A 27,989-nucleotide genomic window follows, 5' to 3' on the forward strand; every position below is an offset into this window, starting at 1 on the left:
TTGAAAACGGGGTCAGGACAGGAGTGGTCTCTTCACAGCTGCTCGAAGGGGCTGCATGCGTCTCTGGTTGTCGTCTTGTTTGGATATTTTGTTCCAGTGGTCAACTTGTCCTCTACCTCAGGATCCTCATCTTTGATTAGGATTTCACACTCCTCTGCAAACTCTGTTCATTTAAAAAAAGGGTCAGGTCGCTGTCCAATCGGGACTGCCACCCTCCCAGTGGGAGCTGGTTCCTTTCAGGCATACTAGAAGACAAGGCATAGTGGTGTTTTGGGATTCTCCCATGCTTCCTGTCCTCACAGACACACTGGAGTCTTGGCAGGCTATTCAAAGGGTTCCCGCCGAAGACCAAACTCAAACCAGGACCGCCCCCACCCAGGACGAGGGAAGGACCAAGAAAGGACAACTATACAAGAAATGGCGATAAAAGAAACAAGCAACTATTTTGGATCAATGGTGACCCTTAGGTGCATAGCCGCAGCTGTGAAGAAAGCTTACAAGCAAATATTGAACCAAAGTCGGTAGAACACGTCCACCGCCACAAGCCATAACTGTATGCTTGTCACTGTAACAGAAATGTTACAGGAGCAGAGAAAAATGGGATACTAGGAAACATCTCTGCACTCCAGATAGGGTGGTGGGTGCTTATCTATCAAAAACAAAAGCGAAGATGGATCAAAAGTATCCTAACCTTGCGAATAGTAGTTCTTAAGGAAAATAAAAAAATATAAAAAAGGAGCGCTCAGAAGAGGGCTCCCAGCAACACTGCACAAAGGCTGCTGTGTGCTGCAAAAGTGAAACACTGATGCCTTTAAAAAGTATCGAAGAAAGCATGACTCTATAAATCAAAGTAAAAATACTATTAACAGTGTTCCAATGGTCGGAGCAAATAAAATGAAGGAGGGTAAAAAGACTCTCCTCATTCAGGAAAACAAGAAAAGATTCCAGAACTCCAGCAAAAAGTGCTGTCTGTTTCGCAGGTATAGGTGATATGGCATAAAAATGAGAAATCTCCTTAACGCAAACCGATCGCAGCAGCAAACGCCCAACCCACTGAGCTGACTTGCCAACTTTATGGCTAGGTAGAATGATACTAGATGTATCTTTACTGTTGGTATCCTTTTTTAAATATTGTTTAATCCTCTTTCCTCCATCCAGGATCTATACAATTGTGTACTATTGAGATGGATTTCTAGAATGGTGGACAGATTTTAGGAGGCCACCTTAGTTATGGTGAACAGGGTTACTCTGCGACTTTAGCCAAAACACAATCAAGGTAAGTGTGGAGAGCAGTCCAGACTATTCTCTGGTGAATGTTGGTGGGGTCAGGGATTCTCAATGAGTCCACATAGGCACACAATAATTCAATTTAGACATGGATGTACAAAAATAGTGTATTTATTCTTGGCCCAAAACACACACTAGGAAATGAAAGAAGCAGGTGATATTACGCAACACTCCATTGTAAAACATGTATAGATTCCTCTTTAGGTTCTTAGGAATGGATTCAATAACTTAACAAAAAGGAGGTAAGAAGAATAGGATCAAGTCGCAAGAAATATACCCTAACTTTATAAGTGCATTATCTATGTTGAGTGGGGCCTTGTGCCCAAAAGTCCCAAATCTTCTTAGGAAAAGGGTCTGATGTAATAAGAGTATTTTGTTGGTGAAATGTTACATAGAGATGTTCAACAAAGTTACTGGTAGGTAAAATTATGTTCCTATCTTTCAGGTACAGCTTTTAGACGTGACAATCAAAAAGCGATGGAATGGAATAACCTAAGTTAATTTTAATTGGAACAGGCAGAGACATGCATTGTGATTACTTATCCTGCTCATTGATTTTCCTAGATGACTAGATGGGTCGGCTCTGGGCCGCTGGAGGTAGGATTTCCTGCAGTTGGTTCAAGTGAGATGCCCATGAGCTGGGGGAGGGGGCCTCAAGGATTCTTCTGCTCGGTTCCAGGAGCAGAGTGTACAATCCTTTGCTAAGAAAGGCATGATGCAGACCTCTTCAGGACACTTCACCAGACGGGCAAAGGCCAGTTTCAGCAATGGGCACACGGGCAACAGCAGGCGTCTTTACAGTCGCAGTTGAAGAACTTTCAGAGCAGGATCCCTTTACACCAAAAGCCTAGTGACTACCAAAGCAACGGTTGTAGCGAGGTAGCCCATTGGAAAGCTGGTCAGTCCACCGGGTGGTCCAGGGACACATCCGAAGGATCAGGACGACTGGATCCTCTAACATGTCGAGACTGGTTGGTCCCACCAGTCCAAGGTTTGAAGCACCGCTCCATGTCTTTGCAGATAAGGTAATCCAGCACAGCTTCTCCGGGCCAAATGCAGGAAGGGAATGCTGGGTCTCTTCAGGAGTCATATATCGATCTTCATTCTGCTGATCTTCTGCACAGTATGCTTGGCTCCAACACTGATCTGAAGACATTACTGCAGGAGTCCTCTTCTTATCCGAAATCCTGGCTAGAAGCAAGCCCAGGCCCACCAATGGTAAGGATCTGCACCATTCAAACAGCCAGCAGTGGTCCAATCAGGGACCACTGTGGGTTTCACTTATGCTGCACACCTAGACTTTCAGGCGCCATGGATGTGGAATGGGACCAGAGAGTCCCACCCCTTCCTGGCTCAAGCACACACAAAAACATCACTAGTCCGTGAAAGCAGCAGCTTTCCCGGGCAAGTCCATGACCTTATATGGGATTTCCTGACTTGGCAAGGCAGGAAGAAGGCCACAAACCAATATGGCCAAAGGACAAGTGAAAATCTCGTGACGCAGCTGTTTAAGGGCACTTGACACATTTTGTAGCCATATGCGGTAAATGCGAACGTGCACTCTAGAAATAATGCAAAAATGGTAAGTGTGATTGCTGCTCCAGCTTCTCTTTAGGCATATAAAAAAATAACCAAAATTCCCAAGTGTAAAAGAATAGTGTGTGAGGGCCACGGAGTTAGGCGAGGACACAGTATGATATGATATGGCATTTATAACGCGCCTATACACAAGTGTTTCAAGGTGCGACGCGGCATGGGAGGGGGGACAAAGGGAAGACGAAGACAAACGATCACACTAGGCCAGGTGACATTGAGATCGCACAAGTGCAGGGGAGGGGGGAAAAGGATAAGTATCGGGGGCAGTGCAATACATAGGATAAACAGTAAAGAATAAATAAAATAATAAAGCAATAGGTAAACGTGCGGTCAGCTATTGGCAAGTGCAGGGGTAAGTGCAGACATCCAGTGTCGAGAGCTGGTGGGGACTTTAGGGATACAGAAACAACCCCCAAGTGCAAGCATTGTCAGGAAGGCAGTGCAGGTGTGTAACTGGCGGGGGAGGGTAACTGGGCCCGAGATCAGAGGGTAGCCAGGTGACCAGTGCCGCTTCAGTTAGGAGTTCAGCAGAGGAGAGGAGGAGAGAAAGCGGAAGCAAAGAGGAAGGTCTTGAGGTTCTTCCGGAACCGGAGATGGTTCTCCTCAAGTTTCAGGGATTTAGGGAGGCTGTTCCAGAGGGAGGACCCAGCCGAAGAAAGATATCTACCACTAACTCGTTCCTTGGAGAAGCGACTGACCCTGAGTGAGTTGGAGGTGGATGAGTGAAGAGCTCGAGAGGGAAGATATTTAGGAAGAGAAAGTTGGAGGTATTGAGGCCCCAGAAGGCCTTGTGGACAATGCAGATGGTTTTGAACTTAATCCTCGCAGCTACTGGGAGCCAGTGCATGGATTTCACTCCTGGAGAGATAAGATCCCTGAGCTTGAGGCCAAGGACAAGTCTCTCTGTTCTGGATGAGCTGCAGAGGGCAGACAATAGAAGCAGGCAGATTTAGAAAGAGGCTGTTGCAGTAGTCCAGCCTAGAGAGAACTAGAGCTCCGGAGACAGTGAGCTTCCGGGGGAAGGAAAGGAAGAATACCTCTGAGGAGGTGCAGCTGGTAGTGTGAATTCTTAGAGATGTCAGAGATGTGACAAGAGGAGGAGAGAGTGGACTCCAAGATGAGACTGAGGTTTTTAAACCTCACAGGAGGGAAAAGGAAGAGGGCCAAGAGAGGCCGGCCAGAGATTGACAGGAAAGGAGGGAGCAGGTGTGCCGATGAGAATCTGCCCTACTGGCATTAAGGCAGAGATTGTTGGCGGCACACCACTCCTGGATAGCAGACAGAGATGAGAAAAGGAGAAGAGGGCGGAAGGGAGCCTGAAGTTGAGCCGCGTGTCATCTGCATAGCACTGAAAGTTGGGGCAGAGAGCTGCAATGCGGTGGGCAAGAAGTGCCAAGTATTGGTTGAACAGCCAGGGAGAGAGGTTAGACCCCTGGGGAACACCACAGGTAGAGATAGAGGAGAGGAAGGACCCAAGTTGAACCTGGGAGGGATGATCGGGGAGAAAAGAGGTCAGCCAAGCTAGGGCTTGATCACTGATAGCCAAATTATCACAGAGACGGTTGAGCAGGAAGGCAGAAGAGAGATAAAGTAAGATGAGGACAGAGGGTATTGGAATCAAGGTTGGAAAGCAGGTCTTCACAGATGTTCAGGAGAGAAGTTTTCCATGCTTCTGGCAGCTCTGAAGCCAGGATGATGGTCATGGAGACAACCAACCATTTCATTGTGAAGATTAAGCTGGGAGAGGGCCAGCTTTTTCAGGAGTTTGCCCAGGAAAGGAGTGATGGAGATATGGTTTTAGCAGGGCAGGTGGGGGGGGGGGACGCCTGAAGGTTTCTTAAGAGGGTGCAGAAGGGAGTGCTTCAGGGGGGCGGAAGTAAAGACACCAGTGGCGAAGGAGTGGTTGCAGAAGTCAGCCAGAGCAAGGGTGTCGATGTGGTTCTTGATGGATTTAGAGGAACAGGGAAGAAGCTGTTTTGACAAGACTTTCATAGATCAGACTTGTCTTGAAACCTTGTCTGGTGAGAACAGGGGAAAGGCACAGAAGGAGGGTTGAGAGGTGGCCACAGAAGGGCTGGATGAGAGGAAGAAAGAGGACAGGATGTCCTATGTTTGAGATGAAATGAGAAGCCAGAGCCGCGCAGAGGGCCTCGGAGGGGACAGGAGAGGTAGAGACTGCAGCAGGATTGGCCAGCTCCTTGCAGATTTTAAAGAGTTTGGTCGAGATGTTGGATGCCGCAGAGACGCAGGCTTGGATGAGGGCTCTCTTCTTGGTGCGGACAGAGAGCCGGTATTGCCTTTGGCCTGCCGCCTGCTCCAGTTTGTCAGATGTGCAGGAAACACACGTTTCCTCTGAACCACCCTGCACCTGTATTGGTTTGTTTCACAGTGCTTTTATTTAAATAGGGGAGGGAAAACGCCTCACTTGCTCTAACTCTGAGGGGTTTCCCTGCCTCAGCAAAATTAACTAATGGACCTATCTTTGTCAGATGTCCAAAATAAATGTCATGTCCTGTGTCAAAACCTATTCTGACCCTCACACTTAATATATTACAAAAACTCCCATCAGGGAAAGTGAACAGTACTTAACTGCTTTCCTGCAGCATTCTGATAGTTCTTGCACTCACTATCTTGGAAGTGGATTTTATATGCCAAGGGGACAACCCCCTTCCCTGGCTTTTCCCAGTTGTCACAGTTTTTGGAGCCTACTATGTCAGGGAGACAATACCCTTCCATGATCTTTCCCCTCGGCAATAATGCCTAAGCACTCTTAATTGGTGTTCTTTTGCCCAATACTATATCCAGAGTTTTCCCCTCCTTTGGACTTAATCTCCTTGTCTGTTAAATTGTTGCAATTGCTATTCTTTTCCATAAAGAAGTGCCAGGGGGTTTTCCCTACTGTCTGGCGGACTTGGTTTCTTCCTCCTACCCAGTATTGCCAATTGTTGATACCCACATTGTACATGTTTATTACTTTCACTCTCAATTTTTGTCCTAAACTTTTTCCATCACACTTGGACAATGCAAATTTGTATATTATTATAATGCATGCATACTTGTTTTTAACGACTATCTGATTTCATGATATTTTGGTAAGTTGGTGTAGTTTCACTCTTTCCGAATATTTATACCAGCTTCCCTTCTCCTCCCCCTATTCGGCACCTTACCGGATGAGTTTGTCACATGTCCATGAAATGGATTGCAAGCTATTTCTCTCTCCTCAGTTGGGCACCCTTGACCCCAGCAGCAAAAGCTCCAGTTCTCCGAGCTCCTTCTCCAAGCTTGTGGGAGACCCTCGAGCTTCCTGGAACCTGCAGGTCGTGAGGTGTTCTCGTCCTGTAGATATCCGACACCCCCCCAAGCCCTCCCTGTGGTTGGAGAAGCTGTCCTCGGATAATCCCAAATGTCTACTGCGTTCTGCTGTCGGTCTCGCTTCAGGCCATGAGACTGCTGCAGGGTTCACCGGGGAATGCAGCTTGCACGCGCCCACAGCGGTTCCATATTCCAAATGATTACTCGGTTAGTCTGACTTTGCTGCGCTTTACCAGTCGAAAGCCAGCAGCACCCGGCGGAGCCCTCCCCGCTCTTGCCTCTTGGGTCCTTACCCTTTCATTCCTGCTGGGGCTTTGTAGGCTGTAAGCCAAAATGACGGGGCGTCCTTGGAAGATTTTGCCAGTGTGGCTCCACTGTCTTTACGCCTGGGCTTACCTCGTGTCGCTGTGTTTCTCCAGCTTTCGGGCTGATGATCTGGCTCTGCTAGAGACTGCGTCTGGCTTACCCCACACATGTTTTCCTCTCTTGGCCACCAGCCGGTTGTACTGCTCTCCCACCGCTCTCCGTTCTCTTTAAGAGCTTCGCCTTCACTGTGGTTTACTGCTACCACATCCACTCCAACTGGTATTGTTGCCAATACTTTCTCTACTCCTCCTTAGTGGTTGTCCTTCTCTTTTATGACCAATTCCATCATTAGTCATAGAAAGGGGACCAACCTGCAGAAAGGGCTGTTTTTACTCCTTTTCCCTGCCTAAATGTCTTCTTCGTCGCAGTGGTTTTGTTTCATTTGATGGCCTTCACCTGATAATACATATCACCATAGGGTATATCCTGGCTCCTTATGGGGAGATTCAGACTCTTTTTTGACTTTGCTATGGGAGTAAGCCTTTCATTTGTAAACCCAGGGATGAGATCTTCAGATTTGTCACAGGTGATACAAAAGCATCCCCACTGCACTGAATTGTAACATGCGGTGTGCAATGTTAAAACTTTACCTAAAAGGTAAAATGACAAAAGGGAAACAGTTTCCCACTACTGATAATCTGAAGCACTCATCCGTTTCCCCATAACAAAATGAACAAAAGGCCAGGGGAGTAAAGCTGAAGGCTTCACTTCCTCTAAAAAGTCAGGTCCGGTTAAAAAACAAAAGCCAAAAGTTTGGGGGTTCATAGAAATATGGAGGGTCCGTTACCAAAAGAGAAATCTTCCCTAACATTTACCATGCATATTTATTATTCATATTGCTTGGTACTAGAGTGTAAGAGGAATCTTATGACTAATAATTTCTGTGTGGCACTGCTTTGGGTGCTTAATATAATGTTTGTTTCCATTATCTAAGGCTCTCTTCCCACCGACACCACCAGAATGGGGCTTACATTTTAGGGTCAGGAGTGGGTTTGGTCGTAAGTGACCATTATCTTTTTTATATCTACACTATGCTCAACTGTGATATTCTATGTGTGTCATTTTAATATTTTTATATTTTTCAGTCTAGTATGTTCTTTGGGGGTGAATATTTGGAAAACCTGTTCTCCACTGCCTGCCTTCTTCCCTCTTTTGATTGAGGCTGACTGCTCTGTTAGAGCTACAATTTGAGAATCGGGTCTTTGCTTTTGGTTGAAACATTGTTCTACCTTCAGGATGGATAGTTACATAGTCCTTACTAGAGAGTTGTGCAAAGCTCTCCCTCCCATTCACTCACACAGTGTGTATTTGCCTATCCAGATCTAAGGATTGGTCTAAACCAGTCCAAACTACAATAGAGGGTGCATTGGTAAGATCTTGTTTGCATAGCTGCCATTTTAGGCCTGCCTCTTGGTTTTCCTACACATAGGAATGGCCGAAAAACTAAATGGCCAGGAGCAGGACTAAAGATATATTGGTAACCCAATGGCTACCAAAAAGGTACAGTGGGTTGCTAAATTGGTTAATCCGGCTGCATCCCAGGTGACATGAAAACTAAATTACTGCCGCCATTAGCCTATGTTCCAAAACCAATGCTGGGTGTTACAATTACCCTAGACAACAAAGAAGCAAAAAGTGTATAAGTCCCCCTAAATAGGAACAGGCCCCAAAATGGAATTCCCGTCCAACAGGAATTATGGATTAATTTCATGCTTGGATACTTTTGATCTCTGTTTTTTATTGTGAGAGAATATTGAGTCTATCGAGAAGTGCAAAGAACAGTCTGTCATTGATTGAGAACTCTGCGTATCAAGATGCTGTTAAATCACCTTTTTCTTTTTTTCTTAATGTATGATGCAGTGTAAGTGTGGGACTGGAGTGTTTTCTTTCTGTCACTTTATTTTCTTTTGTATTGTTCGACTCACTGGTTTTACGAAGACCTCTTGCTTTGTCACTAGTGATTAGATCTTTGGATTCATTCTGGTTATGCCCTCTAAAGCCCCCTAGACAATGCTTGTTTTTTGAGACAACTGGAAACAAAGATTAGGTTAAATGGGAAACAAATGCATCCTTTTAGGGCACACACAAGGCAAAAACACATTGTCTAAATGCACTGGACATACATCAGGAATACTGCTACAGCCTGATGTTTGCAGTTTCATAACTAGGTGGAAATCTTTTTCCGTAACATTGAGGTTTTCAACTCTGAGCATCAGTCTCACCATAGCTTTTGAAGACTAACCACAACTCCTATCCTTTTTTTCCAGGTGCTGTATGTGATGGAACTGCTGCAGAATCAAGATGAGGGTCAAGCTGCATTCACATCCATCTCTGAGTTCCTCCTGACTCACCCGGTGTTGAGCTTTGGCATCCAGGATGTAAGCCGCTGCCGACTTAGGCATACTGAAGTTCTACCAGCAGACGAGGAGGGTGACACTCTGAACACAGGTAACAGACAATTTGTTGTTAGTCTTATACTGCCCGCAAACATAGTTCCTTCAACCTTGAAGAACAAATCAATAGGATAGCTCATGAAGAATGCATTAATAAGTCTCTCTCCTAATAATTGGACACCTTGTTTTTTTTTTTGTTATTGTCAAACAGAGGTTCCATATTTGAAGGCACAGCAACATTGTTTGCATTTGAGAGGAATCTGGGAGGAACGTGCCCACTGTTTTTTTGCTTTAGGTGAAATGTTTCCCAGTCATCCTAACACCTCATGCATCGCATTGCCTTGAATCATGCTTTATTGCTGCATCCTTTTTACCCAGCAGCCAACAAGAGTTACTATGTAAGTGTTGTCAGTGCAAATTTCTCCAGAAACATCTGCTCCCAAAACTGCCTAAACAATACTCTTCTTACTTTGAATGAAAAGTTGTTCACCTGTAGAAGTGGTGTTTCTGCTGTGCAAACCAATATTTACTTCCTGGCCAAAATTCCTCTCCTGGGGTACTGAAAGTAGCCTCTTTAGGTATTTTGCATCCTGATGAGCTTTACCTGCTAGGCTAGTACTCGGAGTTTCAATTCTCTTGTGTGCTTTATCTAGCAAAAACCTACTTCTAGCGAGTCTAGGTCTTTCAAGTTGGTAGCACCCCATATGTTGATGAAAAGCATAAGTCTATGGTTTCTTTAGATCCCGTTTACCTCTTGGAATGCTGCCTTTAGTGCTAGAGTGATGCCATGCAGTTGCAAGATGCAGATGTGCTTTACTGTATCTTGCTGAGATTGGTCATGAATTTCTCAGGTCTGCAAATTGCACCAAATCCATATTATGAATAATTTGCTGCAATGTAAATCTTTAACTCTACGATGAAAAAACGGAATATTTCGAAGCATGTTTAGCAGTAGAACATTAGAGAAGCCAAGTAAAAGCCCTGGGAATCCCTGCCATGCCTTCATTAGTAGTCAACTTGGCTCCTATAAAAGCAGGCACGCTGCGGCAGCAGCAGGATTCTGTTAACAGTCCCCAGGCAGTGCTACTAATACAGCATGTAAAGTCCTACAGATTTTTATTTTAGATGGATAGTCGCTTGCTGGGGATCACCTTGTAAGGACACCATTGCACTTATCACCTTAAAGGATAGTTCCGGGACTTTTTTTTTATTGTCCCTACGGTTCGGCCATGTGTTTTTAAGCATAAATCGGTAGATCGTAGAAAACTTTCCTATGGACCATACCCGACTTTTCGTCCATTAACGCACTCGAAATCAGCCGCCATTTTCTGATAATCCTATCACTTGCCGCATCGCCATGGCTCACCTGCTTTTGCGGCACTAAATCAAATCCCCCGCCCCTGAAACAGACTTTATCAAAACATTCATATTCCCCGCCTCTATCCGTGACGTGACTGAGCTGCGTAGGCAAACGCGCCCAGGCGTCTTCTACGCGACTCCACACAGAACCCAGAAATCAACACAGATGAGCTCACACAACACAGCGCGCCACAATCGGGAATATGAAACTGTACTTTTAAATTAAACTTCAAGATTGTAAATTTGGTAAAGTACATTTATTTGACATCAAATGTTTTGAGAATATTCAGCGATTTTCATTTTTATTTGCTCACGTTCCAAAAAGTTCGTTTTGAGGCACGCGATGTTCCTTTGCTGTACACAGGGTCTTAGATCATCTCACAATACAGCGCCACAATTCGGAATATGAAACTGTGGTTTAAAAGCAAACGGCAAGATTGTACATTTGGCAAAGTACATTTATTCGACATCAAATGTTTAGAGAATATTCTGCGATTTGCATTTTTCTTTGCTCTCGATCCAAAATAGTTCATCTTGAGGCAAGCGATGTTCGTGTGCAGTACACAGGGTGTTGGTTTACGATAAAATAAGCTCTTCGGTCGCACTGATAATCGCATGGCTGTTCCAACAACGAGGCACTAGGCCACCACAACGGTCTGTATGTTGCATCTAGCCGTTAGTACCGCGTAAGGGCATACTTGTACTTGGCGATCGTCCCATAAAATGGTCAGGGTGGTAACGTTGTTCACGCGGAGAAGCATCTGGCGGTTAAAAAAACCATCCGCCGGTGTCTGGTACTCGTGACACATGCAGTAATGCATGATGTACCTGTTTGAAAAACATAAAACATGAAATTAGTCTCACCATCAGATCTTTATTAAAATTATTCATTTTATATATTAGGTCGGGAAATTATTTCATAGCTAGGACAGTGCAACTGGGTATTATACATCAAGGGGGGGCTGTAGGATACTGAGACAGTCCCCCAGTGCAGGGGTTGACAGGGAGGCAGTGCAGGTGGAGAGTGGAAGGGCCCAGGACCGAGGTCGCAGACAGTGGACCAGTTGTAGCAGGGGAGAGGGAGAGAGAAAGCAGAAGCAAAGAGGAAGGTTTTGAGGTGCTTGCGTAAAAGGAGATGGTTCTCCTCAAGATAGTGGCGGTACAAAACAATATGCCACATAGAACGAACAAGTACAACTTAACCCGTCTTTAAAGCTACTATATAGTAATTAAATTGCGGTATAAACTAATCTAAAGAGTTACTTACATTATATTTGCATTTTCCATTGTGTCTGTGCGTAGGGCAGCCCCGAAATACCACTCCTTCTATGCCGACGTTATTTCTTCTAATGAACGAACATGAAATGGCTTCATTATCGTTTCTTACGTTATTGCCCCACACCCCCAAAAAGAAGTCTTTCGGGATGGTCCCGGCCTGTCAAGGTCAAATAACAATACAACCTTATACTGAGTCGTGGGCCATTCCGGCACCCGAGCAAAAAATCAAAGCAGCTGACCTTCACTTTGAACGAGCGCACATTCCTAGTTAGCTACATTCAGTGTAAGGCCATCTCACAGGACTTGAAATTATACTCCATCTTTGCATTTTGTCTGCGTGCTTTGCAGCCCCAGAGAACCATAAATACGGAGACATTCTATATTTTTTGAAAAATGATTCATAATACTGTTTGGTTTAATTTAATGCGCAGATGAACAAGGTTGGATAGACACATTGCATGTACACTGAGCAATCACTTTTATTTACACATTACATAGATACACATATTCAATGGGCCTGCGACATGAGGAGACTCGAGAGAACAGACAATCAAATTACAATAATTTAAACCGTGATGTGTATTTCTCAATGAGCTCTTCTTTAGGTGGACATGGAACAGAGGCAATGTTGGGTGGCAATGCAGTTGTCCCCTGCACAGGTTCGTTCACAACTCCATTTATGTGCCTATCTAGGACGTCAACAATAAGTCTCTCAAACTCATATTGCATATCCTCAAACACTTGTTTGATCACCCATTGTTTACTTCTTTTAGTGAAGGCCTTATTGTAGCGAAGCGTCCCTAAAGTTCCGGTCGTCCTACTTTGTTGACGGCCAACATTATGGTTATGTGCCAAGACCGCTAGAAGAGTCCGATTTATCATGCCCTCCATGCCAAAATGGAATCGTTTTGGCCTGTACTTTAGGCACATATTGTGGAACACCTCCAAATCTCCTGTGTGGCAGAATTCCGTGAGTCCCCTCAAATCTCTTGTTATAGTTTTATCAAATACAATCTTTTCAATGGCTTTGTGAGTGGGTGATGAAGGAATCAACCACTTCTTCTTCCGTGCCTCCTCTGTGGACAAATGGCCATGTTCACAATTGTGGAAATGTTGGTTTGTGTTCCAACGGTGAACGTTGGTACAGTGTAACATTACTGACCGCCATTTTTCCAGTAGAATTTCCAACGACCCTCCACATGTTTTTGAGCTCCACCAAAGATGGTTGCTGATTGACTTGGACCACTGTGAAATACCTTGCATTTCTTTTTTTTTACCTGCAGCAGACATTTTTTTGATTGTTTTTGCAAGATGCCAAACGTCAAATTGGTGATTTATATTTTTGTACTCTGTCTGTCCATGGCTATCAGGTCGATCACCATTCCCCGCGATTGTAGTTCTTGCAATGATGCTACAAAGCCAACTTTCTCCATGGCCACTGAGGATGTACTTTGTGACACCTGCACGGCCACCGAACTCACAATTTTCTTACTTTCCATGTCCTGAAAGTGGTAGGTGCAGTACTTGGCTGAAAATCCTGGGCTGTCGCACTGTCCATCACTGGCTAGCCTGAACCGTTTGCCCGCGAATGTACTATCAATAGACATTTTTTCCATTCTCCAAGCTTCGCTAATGGCTGGAAATAGATAATCGGTTTGGTATTTGTAGAACTGAGTTTTCGCAATGAAATGGATTCCCACAAACTGAAAGGAAGACTCTAATTTTTTAAAACTTGAACCACTAAAAAGTGCAGCCGCTGCACAAAGTAGATTGCCTGCTGGCAGTTGCCCCAGCATGGGTTGTGCAGACCATGAGAAAGGATGATATTTTGTACATGTGGCATGTATTTTAAGGTTAGTGCCTCGAATTGCACGAGTCACATTAATCAATGGCTCCCCACATACTTCCCCACCTACCGAATGCCCACATTTCAACCGAATAATAATATCAATCAAACAACTATCGAATACAATGAATTTGGCCTCTTTCCTTATACTGTCACTCTGCATCCCAGCTGGTTCGGCCTGTAACGTTGAGGACATGTCACTCACATGAAAGGTAGAATCTCTGATATCGTCTTCCGCTATGTTCAGTGATATTGATGGTATTTCATTGTAGTCCACTTCATTCTCTTCCATTGCAACATCTGTTCCTTCTCCGGCGATGGGTGAATAAGACAATTTCTTCAACTTTCTCGCGGTCTTAGTTTTTGCGGGTGTGGATTCTGTGAACTGATCTCCGACTGCATCCGAACTACCAGGAGGACATTCACTGTCAATGGCTGGATGTGGTATAGCTCCGTTGTCAATCACTTCATATTCTTCCCATTGGCACGATGCATCTCCAGTCTCAAGTCCCTGCCAAAAGGTTTGACGAGCAACATCTCTCGTTCGCTTCACTGTCTGTGTAGATCTAGTTCGTACACCCACTCGCAACTAGAGGACAGATTGGAAAAGGGATGTTCAGTTTAAACACAACTTACAGTATTGAACTATTAACAGTGAAAAACAACATAATATAGTGACCAGGACACTAACCTTCCTTTGCTTTCTTTTCTTTGAAACTTTCTTGCCTCGAACTTCAACATCAGGACGCTGTTGCTCCGACTCGTGTGTGCATGTCTCCACTTCCTCTTGCGCTGCAACGACTATATTTTCATGATAAGCACATCCATCACGCACTGACGCTCCATCGACTCCCTGAAACATAGAACTTTCATTAGTATGTATAATAATATTGAAAACACAAAATGTACTTGGGGACCAATACCCACGTACATCTCAATAGCAAAACACGAATGAACGCTTTGTGTAGAACATTCAAACGACAATTATTCACGCATTGTTGATCTAGTTAGATGGAACTGTCAAGATCCATACCTCGGGCTCCTCATAGACTTCCATTGATGATATTATTGAAGATGATGCTTCAGTAACTCCCTGAAACACAGTAATTGCATTAGTATGGTTTTCTATTTTGTTAAAAAGAACATAAACTTTGTGCAGGCGTCAACGGCTCATCTAAATAGACCTGCACAAATGATCAGTTGTCTAAAATAAATAATGGTTATGTAAATATGATTCGATTTGCTCGATCGTTGGAAGTGTCACCACCCAGAGATCTGCATCAACTACTAGGGGTGATGTCCTTGTAGAAGAAGCTCCGTCATCTCCCTGAAACATAGTACTTGCGTTAATATAGATGGAAGTATAGCGGATGTAATCACGTCATATGATTTCGCTTGATCGAACTGTCAGTATCCATACCTCGAAATGCATAAGAACATCAAGGGACGATGTAACTGCGGTGCACACTTCTGCAAGCTGTTGCGCCGACCCGTAACTGCATGCTCCCCCTTCTTCTTGGACTAATGCTCCATCGACTCCCTGAAACATAAGACTTTCATTAGTAATGAACACAATATTGAAAAAAGAAGACACATAGGAGGGCGACGACAGAAGGACATATCAATGGCTAAAAACGAAAGAAACATTGTGTGTAACAATCGCGCTACAAGAATGCAAGATCTGATGATCTCCATCGATGGAACTGTCCGGAAACGTACCTCGAGCATCCGAGTGACATCAACGGTTGTCGTCAATACGTTGGACTCCTCAGCATCTCCCTGAAAGACAGTACTTGCATTATTTTGGATAACAATAATTATAACTGAAAACAAAGACTAGAGGACGAGTACAAGGGTGTACCATTAGGTAAAATAATTACACGATAAATTAAAACTATTGATTTACATGCCTAAAAAAAGTCAGTGGCAGAATAGCCAAGTAAGATTACCCGATAGGCGCTTGAAGTGGCTGATGACTGCAATAACGACACGGATGGAGAATCTTCCGCCTTCATATTGAGTGGATACATAAATGGGGAAATTATTGTTAGCTAATGCTACACACTACCGCAAGGCCGAGAGATAAATACGTAAACTTGACTCACCAGTGGAGGGATGTGGACGAATAGAGTGGGAATAGCGGTTGAGAGCAATTTTCGCCTCGCTCGCGGTGTGTTCTTCTTTATTAGCAATGATGTGGAGTACATGTCTGAGCTAAAGTGCCTGCTGCAGATGCGGTATCGATCACCTCTCTTGTCCGCAAAGACTTCTAGGACTCTACTTTCAAGCTCAGAGGGTGGATATCCGCAATATCGGACCCATTCTCTTATCTGATCTATTGTCTTAGGGAAAACATGCATTATAGTACCTTCAGATTTATTATGGGTCTTCGAAGGGCAACCGCCAATGGAACAGGCAGGCATTGTGGAAAGTTCTGAAAAGTAAAGATCAACAATTCTCTATGAATACCAATGTAAACTCAGAACATGTGACTAGTTCCTTGCATGTACTGTCTTGAACAAAAAGAAATTGGACGCAAAATGATTATGGTACATGGCCTTACCTTGACGAACAAACAGTTAGATGCAGGGATCAGAGTACGTACTTGTCGTACAACAGGGAGCAGTTCACCGGTTGCAAACTGAGGAGTTTCCTCGGAGTGGTCACGGAAGTTCACAGAGACGAAGAGCAGATAACCAGCACCTTCACGGGTTGACTAGCAAAGCGCAAAGAAGTGCTCATTAGAAATATGAAGTGGGTTATGAAGAATTCGAAACAGGGGTGTGTTTGTGAATGAATGACGTCTATATGTCGTGGCATTATGTGGATTGCAGGGGGCCGTCCAGCGTGAGGGGGGATGCTTGGCAGGAGACACGGGGTCTGGAGGTAGACATGGGAACAACAACCCATGCTCTATAGACCACTTTGAAGTGTACATGGTCTTTGGCACCTCTTGGCCTTTATCGCTCCCCGACAGCTCCACTTGCCAGCACAAGTACCCCGGTGCGAACTGCCTTTGATAGGGCGGGGGGGGTGGATTGGGGCGGTGGTCGTGCAGACAAGACACAGGAAGACTCGTGAATGGAGACACACTTATGTGGATTGCAGGGGGCCGTCCAGCGTGAAGGGGGATGCTTGGCAGGAGACACGGGGTCTGGAGGTAGACATGGGAACAACAACCCATGCTCTATAGACCACTTTGAAGTGTACATGGTCTTTGGGACCTCTTGGCCTTTATCGCTCCCTGACAGCTCCACTTGGCAGCACAAGTACCCCGGTGCGAACTGCCTTTGATAGGGTGGGGGGGTGGATTGGGGCGGTGGTCGTGCAGACAAGACTCGTTTGCCGCAGGGCCTCACCAAGGAGAGGCCATCTAACTGCATGTAAGAGGCAGGCTGCAGGATCTAGTACATGGAAGGCAGGGGGGTGACTTTATAAATACCTCACCCTCCCAGGAGAATATATGGGTGCAGTTCACCCTGGAGACCCTGGATGCCTAGGCAGTTAGTCAGCAGCAGGCTGGCCTGTGGTGGCAAGGCGGCACGGGCCAGAGGGGGTCATCTCTGTACCCGGTGCCCAAAAGGATGATTTATTATGATCAACCATATTGATTATTTACCTATAACCATGTTTTGTATCAATAAAATCCAACGGCCTTTTATTGCCAACGCTTGAACAAAGTGGTGTGGTTAGTATTTTTGGGGGGAGGCAAGGCCGGGAGGCTTGATGCCAACCCGCAAAATAACATATGTATGTCTACTGCATATGGGTTCAAAGGTTATGTGGATTGAAGGTGGGCGGCCAGCGTGAGGGAGGATGCTGGCCGGAGACATGTGGTGTGACAAGACAAGGCACAGGAAGACTATTCAATGGAGACACACTAGATTCATTTAAAAAATGAAAACAACCATTGTTAAAATATATGTTGGGTTTTATTTTAGATCTTAATTTCAATTGAACATAAATAATAAACATTACACATTGTAAAGTTCCGGTTGCAGCACATCCAGGGAAAATCCGCGGTATTGTCCACTGTCGCTTGGGAAATGTTGTCTAATGGCAAGTACCTCACAGGCAGGTATTACTCTCCGAACGCGGTGTCCGAGCCTCCCGTGAAGCCACCAAGTGAAGCAACGATAGGCCACCAGCCTGTACCACCTGTGAAAATGAAAGATGCAAACTGTATTAAAATGACAAAACTTTCTTATCATTCTGCTTTGAAAAAAATTCTATCTAGAAAATGCACAATATGGACCCAATTTACATGCATTCGAATGATATGTAGATGTAATTTTATATGTGGGAGACGACCATGACATAGTAGTGGCATCACTGACATCAAAACCAGAGTATACTTACTCGTTACTCGGATTACGCGGACGAACAGTGCCGCGAAGTTCGTGCATAAGCACCATCATCATCATCCTCAACACGGTCCGTGAGAGGCAGGCTTCCCTGAACTCTGGCAGCTCGGTGATGCATTGCGGACTTGGCTCGCCTTCCGAAATGTAGGCCAAGCACCCGGAATTTTCACGGTAGCAGCAGTTCTCCTCCTCAGTTGGCATTAGCTCGCACCGATTGCACGTGCACCAGGTGGAGACGCCGTCCATGCGACATGGTCCAGGCTCTTCATCCGTTGACTGGTCCTCCCAACTGCCGTCCGAATCCCCATCGTTTTCGCATGCTTGCCTTTCCAGTAGTTCCTCCTCGGTGTACTCGGGCTCGTACATATACGGCATTATTGTAGCCATTGTGTGGTAAAGAAAGTAAAATAATTTACAGAGATGGTACAGGTGTTCACAAGGCCTAGAAGTGGCGAAGGTAGCTGACCAGAGCACAGAAACGAGTCACAGAATACTCAAAGTAACACAGAGAGAATAATGGAATCGAAAATCTGCTGCTGTGTGTTGTGAAACAGTGTGTTTATACTTATTGAGGAAAGAGGCGTCCTGCCATTTCCATGGCGACACTTCATTAGCTGAGGCGCAGCGATTGTTGACACGAAACGTGCTTTGGCGTTGGGAAATGGGTGGTACGCGTCTGCTGATGTCAGGCTCACGGGCGGGGGATTTGATTTAGTGCCGCAAAAGCAGGTGAGCCAGGGCGATGCAGCAAGTGATAGGATTATCAGAAAATGGCGGCTGATTTCGAGTGCGTTAATGGACGAAAAGTCGGGTATGGTCCATAGGAAAGTTTTCTACGATCTACCGATTTATGCTTAAAAACACATGGCCGAACCGTAGGGACAATAAAAAAAAAAGTCCCGGAACTATCCTTTAAAGCTAGGGGACAGGATTGACATCTTTATAGTAGGTGTCTAGGGAGACCATTCTGTTTGATACATGCTGGTGAATTATTTCATACAACTTGGAAACATTTGCCAACCAAGTCTCACAAGCCTGCCAGCCATTGTGACGCAATTGAACACATTTCTTCATGGTGCAAATGGAAGGTTGGAGCCTTAGATGGACGCATGGTGTTACCGCCACAAAACATTCTGAGGCTGATGGCTGTCATATTTCAGGAGATGATCCGAAGACCACCTGTGTTGGGCCTAAGGGAGCTGCCAGAGTTGCAACTGTTTCTTGCATACGATTGAAGGTGGGAAGTGATCCTAATCATTCTCAGTTACCCAATGAGTAGTGTCTGTCCCACTCTCGGGAATCTGCCCAGGCCAACACTGTCCAGCATAAATGGAAGATCTCCAGGTGCTTCTAGGACTATTGGGCTGTATGCACTTTTACAATGAACCGGACTGTAATATGGTCATTAAAGGCTGGTGGCGCCCCTATGCCAAAGGACATACCTGCAGGGCATCTATGTGTGAAAAAGACAATGTAAAATTTGACTGCTCATTTTTCTTTTAATATCCAAGTAACTTGGCTCCCTAACGTTGACTTTGTTATCTTGGATCCTTTTGTTCTTGTGAGATGCTCCTAATTGTCACTTGTCTTAGCTTTTGTGAGTCAAAATATTCTCCAAAGTTTTGCTGTCCCTAAGAATCTACAAAAGGGGTAGCATCCTAATCTAATCAAAGGGACCTTTCATTTTAATGTAATCTTATCATTGCCATGGACACAGTTGTACAATAGACATTAACTTTGTAGGTACCAATCAAGTCTACAAATTGTTTTCGTGCAGTATTTTTCAAATGTAGGATCTGTTTAATTGGGTTGATTATAAGGCAGGAAATAATTCCTATATTCCCAGGACCTTTGAGGGTTTTTCCGTACGATATGTTCACCATGATATATCGTTGTAGGTCCAACATTGGGCTCAACTTCCACAGCTACGGAATCACATTGGTTCATTCTCTTTCCATGTCTTCCAGGCTATCAACGCTAGAAATACCATTGGCAAGGATTCCGCATAGGTTGATACCTTTTTTGCTGTAAAACCACTATTAATGCATCTCCAGGCACAGATTGAATCTCATTTATAGTTTTATCGCTGAAAGATTTGTTTCCCCGTCAGAAGTATTTAAGCCCCTAGAAATGTCTAAAGTCTTCTATAACTACATACTTCTTTAATTTCTTTACTCTTTGCATCTTATTTCCATGTTCTGAGGGGCACTTGTAAACCTTGTGCACTTAGAACCAGCGTGTTATCCAGACCATGCAGTACTTTTGAGGGCTTAACAGCAGGTTGCGTCTTATTCTGTCTTCCATTTGCACTGAGCTGTTATGCCTTTTCAAAAATACGTTTTTGCCTTTTTTCTGTAAAGTAGATGATTAGGGATTTCTCATATATGTTGGGGAATGCTGTTCCAAAGTCTAGATCCCAAGACCTACCTGACCTGCCAAAAGATGTTATTTTGAAATCTTGGAATAACAAGCGTGAGCTTCGAGGATGATCTGAGAAGTCTTCTAGCATATAAATCTCATTTTGAGATCTACAGGGGCAGAGCCATAGACAAATGTTATCGTTTCATAAATTGGAAGCTTATGTAATAGCTTCAGTACTGGGACAATATCCTCCGATTTCACTCCTATTTCATAACCTCCTATGACTCTTAGTCACTGTTCGGGCTGCAGAGTTTTGAAGCTCATGAAGATTATGAATAATTTGTTTGTTCAAACCTGAGTGCAGACTGTTAAAATAGTAATTGTTTGATACAATGATGTCCCTAGCCAAAGTCGCACAATGTTTTTTCGGAAAGCTAGGTACTCCTTTGTCTAAGGATCATTAAATGAAAGTTTGTGGAACTTCTAATGTTATTAATTGGGTTATCCTAGACAACGACATATCCAAAATTATGCCAAGAGATTTTACCTTATTTGGTACCTTCTTAGAACAGTCAAGCAATGAAACTTGAAACCTTGGGCAGAGCAATTTCTTTGCATCTGATGAATGTAGGCATGATCATCAAGATTTCAGTTTTTGCTCGATTTAACCCAAGCTAGTTAATCAACATTCAATATGCGATTTTCTGAAAAGTGGATTTAATAGTATTTAAATAATTTTGAAGGACCCCCTTGAGTTGGAAAATGTACTGAGTATCATCAGCGTAGTTCTGAAAGGTTCTACCGTGCTCAACCAGTAAATCATGTTTAATGTATACAATGAATAAGAAAAGCAAGACCCCTGGAGCACAACACAGGATAACGTCTCAGGATTTCAACATACCTCCTTATCGTCACTCTTGAAATTGTATTGGTCAAGAAGGATTTGACACATTTACAGGCTGCATCTGTGACTGCTGCTACCTTTGTAAGATGTAAGAACAGCTTGAGCAACACAATCCTTATCACCTACATCCACTATTTAAAAAAAGTTGTCTTTCACATCAAACTTCACTGTTAAGATGGATTTCCAAAATCAGCCTTGGTGGGAGGATTTGGGGAAGCCACCCTGTAATGGTGAACAGGGACGATAGTGTGTGGTTAGCCAAACTCAATCAAAGTACGGTAGCAGAGCGGCTATTCTTACTCTCAGGAAGGGTGTGAGAATAGACTAGGGCTACAATGAACACACACCTAGCAACACCAGTAATATACAATTAGGCCTTTAGATTACACACTAACAGATGCAACTTCTAGGTAAATATCCCTTTGACACTTAAAAACTGATATATGCAATCATCCTTAGGAGAAATAGAATAGCATTAGGTTCAATGACCAGTGAAACACGGGTAAGCATTCAGATGCATAGAAATAGAAAGCACTCTTCAGAATAATCACAGAACAACTCCCCTAAGATGGGTTTGGGGCCTTTTGCCCAAAAGCCTCCAGTTACAAAGTATACACTCATCAGGTATGTTTATGTAGAGATTTGCAATTCTAGGGGTTATGATTGATAAGAGTCGAAAACGTTAGTCTAGATCAGGACTACACTCAATCCCAACACACTGGGTTGGGCATAGGGAGGGATCCTTAACCCCGGATATACCACCAAAGGTCAGGTCAGAGTGAGTTAGGGTCAAGACTTTACACCCTTGTTACTTTATGGGAGATGGGGGCACAATTGATATGTAGACCTACTCCCCTGGCTCAGAGCTCTCTGGCGACCACTTGTCGATGGTCCAGAATCTGTTGCAGGCTTGTTCTTATATCTTGGTTCCTTTTGCGTGGGTCATCTAGACAGAAGAGATACCTCGTTTCGTGGGATTTAGTTTCGGCTGATAGCGGTACATAGGAATCTGTTCCAGAAAGCTTCCAGTAGAACACCCAAATGAAGGAAGGTGAAGACTTCTGCCGGACACACCTCCATGGGATAACTCAAACCTCACGGACATATCAACAAAATTCAACAAAGGTCACTGCGGTCAGGTGACAACAAGCGATCTTCCAGCGGCCAACAGGAGCATGCCCAGAACAGCTGCAGGAGCAGGTGGCTTGTGACTCAAGCTGAGGATCTGCAAAGTTGCAAGGCTCTGCTCAAAAAGGCGACTGCTGCAGCGAGGTAGCCCAGCAGAGAGCTGGTCAGTCCACCTGTTGGTCCAGGGATGCTTCTGAAGGGTCCGAAGGCACAGTTCCCAGAGCAGGGGTCAGGACTGGTTGTGCCCGCCGTTCCATGGGTTGAAGCACCAATTAAGGCCTTCTTGAGATTAGGACAGAGGAGCATGGCTTCACCATGATAGCACTGTAGTCAATGCTGTTCAGCGTCATGGGTCATTATCTGGTCGTCAGCTGCTGCTCTTCTTTGTAGAAGTCTGTGCTCCAACAGTGACCTGAACAGTTGCTGGAGCCGTCCTTTTACACAAGATTCAGCTGGGAGCATGCCCAAGGCCACCAAAGTTGAGGATCCTGCACCATTCAAACAGCCAGTGGCTATCCAGTCATAGTCACATCTCACCAAATCTGCCCATCAACAGACATTCAGTGAGCAAAGATGTGGATTAGGACTACTGTCCCAGCCCTCTTTTCTGGCACACACAAACTGCACCTTAGCCTGCGAAAGCCACTGCTTTCCCTGGGAACCGGATTCCCATATAAGGCATTTCCTGACCTGAGAATGCAGGAAGAAGACAAAAGAACAATATGGCCAAAGAACAAGAGAACAACCTCCTGACACTTTAGGGTGCTAGCACTTTTTGAAGCCATTCATGGTAAATGCAAAATTGTGTGATGAAAATGTCGCAAAAACAGGAATCATCACATTTGCCAACAACCTTTACTGGGTACATTTTATATAATGGCTTTTTGGTTACTTTTACAAAGGTACAAGGATACAAAGTATCCTAACTGCACGTCAGGTGTAAGGTGATGTGTGCAATTGCAACAATACAAAAATTCACAGAGTACTGACAGTCTTGGGGGACTAATCAGTCCCCCCACCCCCCAAAAAATTAGCAAAACAGACAACGGTAGTAAAAATTTTTACTGGCCTCCAAAAATCAGGATACGGTTCAAAACCAGCAAAAAGAGAGGGTGTCCCATAGAATATTATGAGAGGAAAGCAGCAAAAAGAAAATCTTTCTCATCAGTCACCTTTTCAGTGTTGCTTAGCAGCCAGAAACTGGATTGTCTAGCTCTGAATCTAGATGCTCTTGAAATTGAATTTTAGCTGGCCAGTCCAGACAGATTCTTATAGAAAAAAGGGACATTGGAAATAGGCCTGTCGTTAATGGGGTTCGTTTTGTCTAAAGCGGACTTCAAATTACAACTAAAGTGTCGGGGCTAACAAATTCTGTCTGAACTCATATATAGTTTCACACAACACAGACAGAACACGCTTATTAAGTTAAGGAAATACGAGATGCTCTCCGCAGATAAAGAATATGGAGATCAAGACATATAGAAGAAAATGATCTTTTTTTAAATGTTTGATAATTGATGTCAAAAGTTTAGAGTCCTGAAGAAAGCGGAGAGTGAAACAGATTCTGCTGAAACCGGTTGACAAAAGTAGTTCAGGGTGATGGTCTGACCTCCAAGACAGCTTAATAACTAGCAAGCTCAGTTGAAGGATATCTTTTTATGAGAAGGGTTTGACCCTATAAAACTAAAAGGTGTGAACAGATATACACTCAAATGAATCAATCTTCAAACTAGATTGTATTTTTTAATAATATGAAAAACGATTGCTCGTAATTGATAAGACACACGGGAAGGAAGTAATATGAATAAAAAATATGAATAAAAAAGAATGTAATTGACTTCCGAAAGTGTACACCTATTTTTCGATGTTAGCAAAAGTGACGAGAGAGGGTAGGGTGAGTCTCTTATCTATCCCCTAACCTAGATAGGTGTTACACCAGCGCTTACTAGGGAGAGTGTATCCAACTGAGGGATAGTTAGACTCTTTGAACAGGGATATTTAGTTAGCTATAGGTGACCATAGATGTAGAAATTGTTACTTAATAAATGTGTTCTGTCTGTGTTGTGTGAAACTAAAGCGGGCTTCCTCAGGGGGTGGGGTGGGGTTAGTTTATCCATAACAATTTTAAGCATTCCAGAATAGAGGATTCTCTGAATGAGGGGTTGATATGTGAAGGGATTCTGCACACTTTTTTTTAAAAAAAACTTGTATTTTATTGGCATTTGTATCAAAATACAACATATACCCCCCACCCTTACCCTACAGTGAATTTTAAACAGAACTTTCCCCACCAATCTTAAGTTGATTTATACCAGTAGCCGGTATTTCCATCAAAAAATGTTTCATCAAATTAAAATCCATCGCAAATTATCCATTGAAATGCATTTCCATCGAATTGTATATTCATTGAATGAATTTCGATGGATTTCCAACTAAAACATACTTTTAAAATAGATGTATGTTTGGGTTGGAAATTAATTGGGTTGAGGAAAGGGTTAATTTTTTTAAATAAGGGTTCGAGGGGGTCAGGAGTTGGGCCCCTGGGGGTTGAGGGTGGTTTGGGGGGCAGGGGATTATACATTTCAGCACTGGACACCTCACTGTAACGTTATGCATGTTTCATTGAATTTCCATGCAAAAAATGTGAAGTTTTTTTTTTGTTAACGAAACCCTATTCGATGAAAGGGTTTGGATGCATAAACACTTTGCGCTTTATGGCAGTTCGATGGAACATTTTTTGTGTAATTACTTTTGATGCGTTTTATGTTCGATGGTAAATCTTTGATGGAAAGACTAGTAATCATTTTTCTGATGTTTGTTAATCTGCTTAGAATCACATGCTGTGCATAGGTCCGACATCCAGTGGTCACTGCGGAGTATTGCATTTTGTTTTTCGTAGTCGAAAAAGGGGACGTCGACAAGGCGTGTCTGTAACACTATCCCTATAGTGACGTGCGTTGTACCCACAATCCCTCACGCGTCGAGGTCCCTCAGATTGTTTTTTTCCACCCAGCTTATGGTCGCCTTACGCGGAGCTCCTAGAGAGACATTGCAAAACAATTACTACGGACCTCGGTCCTTAATATATACTTATTGTAAAGATCCCTCCCCTCGACGTTAGCTGTGAAGCTGTTTCTCCGCCGTGCAAGTTTTCGACGGAGAGGAAGAGACGGAGGAGATCCCTCGGCGCTGCCGAACACATGGCCAGGCCTCGCCAGCCAACATACAGTAGGGAAAGTGGGCGAACTTTTTTCTTCTCGTCGAGAATGTCTTTCTTTCTCCCCTATCTTTCCCTTGGGGTTGTTATCACCAGTTTTTATTGCCTCAGCTATGGAGAGGACACCTTTTAAGTTTTGCCCGCGCTGTAGGGGCAAATACACTTGGAAGGACAAACACAAGCTCTGTAATCGTTGCTTGCCCCTCGATCATAAAGAGGACAGCTGTGCGGCCTGTAAGCTCTTGAAACCAAGAACACTTAAAGAACGGAAAGTTAAAAGGTGGGCGGACTACGCTATGTCGAAGTCAGTTTCCTCACCCGCCGCCGCTGTTACAGAAAGTGACGAGGAGGGTGATAACTCGACGTCCGTTACAGAAGTCATTAACCCCCAGAAGGAGCGCTCGCGCTCCTCGACGTCCGTCCCCGGCCCCGACGGGCTCGGCTCACGCCCTGCTTATGGGGATGAACACCCCGGCGACAAGGACGCACACAGACCCCATAGGCCTAAGCACACAACCCACGGCTCTTCTTCGTCGAGGACGAAGGATCCACCAGCGCGGAAGGGGACGCAGGGCACTCCGGCGTCGACCTCAGACCGCAAGGGTCTCAAGCCCCACCCGCAAACGCAGCCGCGACCAGCGATTGGGCTTTCATCTAACACGGGCGCTACCTCAAAAACATCCGACGTAACGCTCCATAGAGCGGCCGTCGAAAAACAACGCGCAGCGCAGGCAACGCCGACTCCAGAACCCTCGACTGACGAACTCGTCGTCGAGAGTCTGGCGAGAATTGTTTCCGAGGATAAACGTAAGCGGACGACGAAACAGACGTCGAATACCGCACCCAAGGAAATAGAAACGCCGAAAAAGCACAAAAGTAGCCAGGAACTGCCCCATTCATCTAAAGGCACTTCTGAACTACCGGAGGGCTTTTCTGAGGGCGACGGAAACCTTTTGTCGACGTTGTGGGAGCGTTCAAAGCGTTTTGAAGGTGATAACACTGATTTTCCCCCTCTAGACTATTAAGGGGTTCCCCATGAGACCATGGAAAGACTCCATTCTTGTATGGAAAAGATGGAGAGGTTTTTGGGTAGCCAAAACCCACCCACACCCAAAAGACCAAGGGAATGGACCCAGGATGACCCTAGGGTCAAGATTCCTAGGCTGTTTCCCCCTTCTACAGATGCATATGACCTCACTGAAGAGGAGCAATACCTCCAGGAAGATGAGTGTTTAGGTGGAGAGGAAGAACATGAGGAGGAGAGGTTTGAGGAAGACCCTTACACTAGCGCAGGAGCTTTTGAGGAAGATACAGCTACCTCACAGCCCTGGCACTCCCCATCAGTAGAGTCTTGGCAGTCCCCATCAGTGCACTCAGACCCTGATGTCTTTCACCCTTCTCCTCCCAAGGACTCACCTATTGGGAACACCTCCCCCATAGATGACCAGCCTTCACTTAATGCACTATTGCGCAAGGCAGCAGCGCATTTTGAAATAGACACAGGGGAGACTCTTCCGGACATAGACTTTGTAGAAAAAGTTATCAAAGAAAAAGCCTCAGTCAGTCCATTCCACTCCTGGCTTCTATAAAGAGAAGAATAACTCCTTCCCTTTCCAATCCGGACCCTCTGTACATCAGGGGACATTCTATTCCGGACTCTCTGGTAGTTACTAACGCAAGAAAGAGAGCGGGGGTACCACTATCTACTAGTGAGGCACCACCTGACAAAGAGGGCAAGAAGCTCTATGCACTTGGGAAGAGAATCACGACCTCCGCCGCCTTCTCAACTAGGATTGCAAATAACAATTCCCTATTAGCTAGCTACACAGTGGGGCAAGCTGCGCAGCGAAGCAGAGGATGCACCTGAACCCCTGCGTTCACGCCTGTTGGCTACTATATCAGAGGGAACTCTTGTAAACCAGGGCATCGTAAAGAACTCCTTGGATGCCGCAGAGACAGCTGGACGTTCCCTGGTTCAGGGAATACTTCTCAAACGCCATGTCTGGCTGCGCAATTCGGGATTTAAGCCAGAAACCCAGGCTTCCCTAATAAATAAGCCCATAGAGCAAACACATCTGTTTGGAAAAGCAGTTGATGAGGCCCTAGAACATGCGAAGAAGGAGTTTGATACCATCAAGACTCTTGACCAAATTTCTAGGCCACCTAACAGACGCAGCTATGGCAATAGACGCTCCTTTCGTGGCCAACGCCAGCAGCAAAGCCAACAACAATTTTACTCTGCTACCAACTGGCCCTCTAACCAAAGCACCCAGTTCAGTCAAAGAGGCCAACGTCGTGGCAAAGGAAGAGGGCGCGGCTCCAGTCCAAAAGGCCCCACGCCCAATACCAACAAATGACCCAAAGGTTCGGGTCCCCTCCCATGCATCACCGGTCGGGGGCCGGCTAACATCGTTCCTTTCAGCATGGGAGGAAATAACGTCAGACCGCTGGGTATTATCCAGCATAGCCCACGGATACTGCATCGAATTCAACGGTTCCCCAAAATACAGACCCCCACGGAACCGGCGCATGACACCGGAACACCTCACTATTCTTCTTCAAGAAGTAGAAGAGCTAC

General features: G+C 44.8%; 1 protein-coding gene across 3 annotated transcripts in view; it reads left to right on the forward strand.

Annotated features, from left to right (window-relative positions):
- The window catches only part of EDC4 (enhancer of mRNA decapping 4), a 2,544,921-nt gene that overhangs the window by 869,334 nt on the left and 1,647,598 nt on the right, over nt 1-27,989 (forward strand). For all 3 annotated transcript variants that reach the window (XM_069603831.1, XM_069603839.1, XM_069603847.1), the window contains exon 12: nt 8,829-9,009. In XM_069603831.1, the coding sequence (XP_069459932.1) occupies nt 8,829-9,009 (181 nt within the window). The remainder of the gene's footprint in view (nt 1-8,828; nt 9,010-27,989) is intronic.

This window comes from Ambystoma mexicanum, chromosome 1p (genome assembly GCF_040938575.1).
Source record: "Ambystoma mexicanum isolate Mex_15411 chromosome 1p, UKY_AmexF1_1, whole genome shotgun sequence".
In the NCBI taxonomy this organism is placed as follows: domain Eukaryota; kingdom Metazoa; phylum Chordata; class Amphibia; order Caudata; family Ambystomatidae; genus Ambystoma; species Ambystoma mexicanum.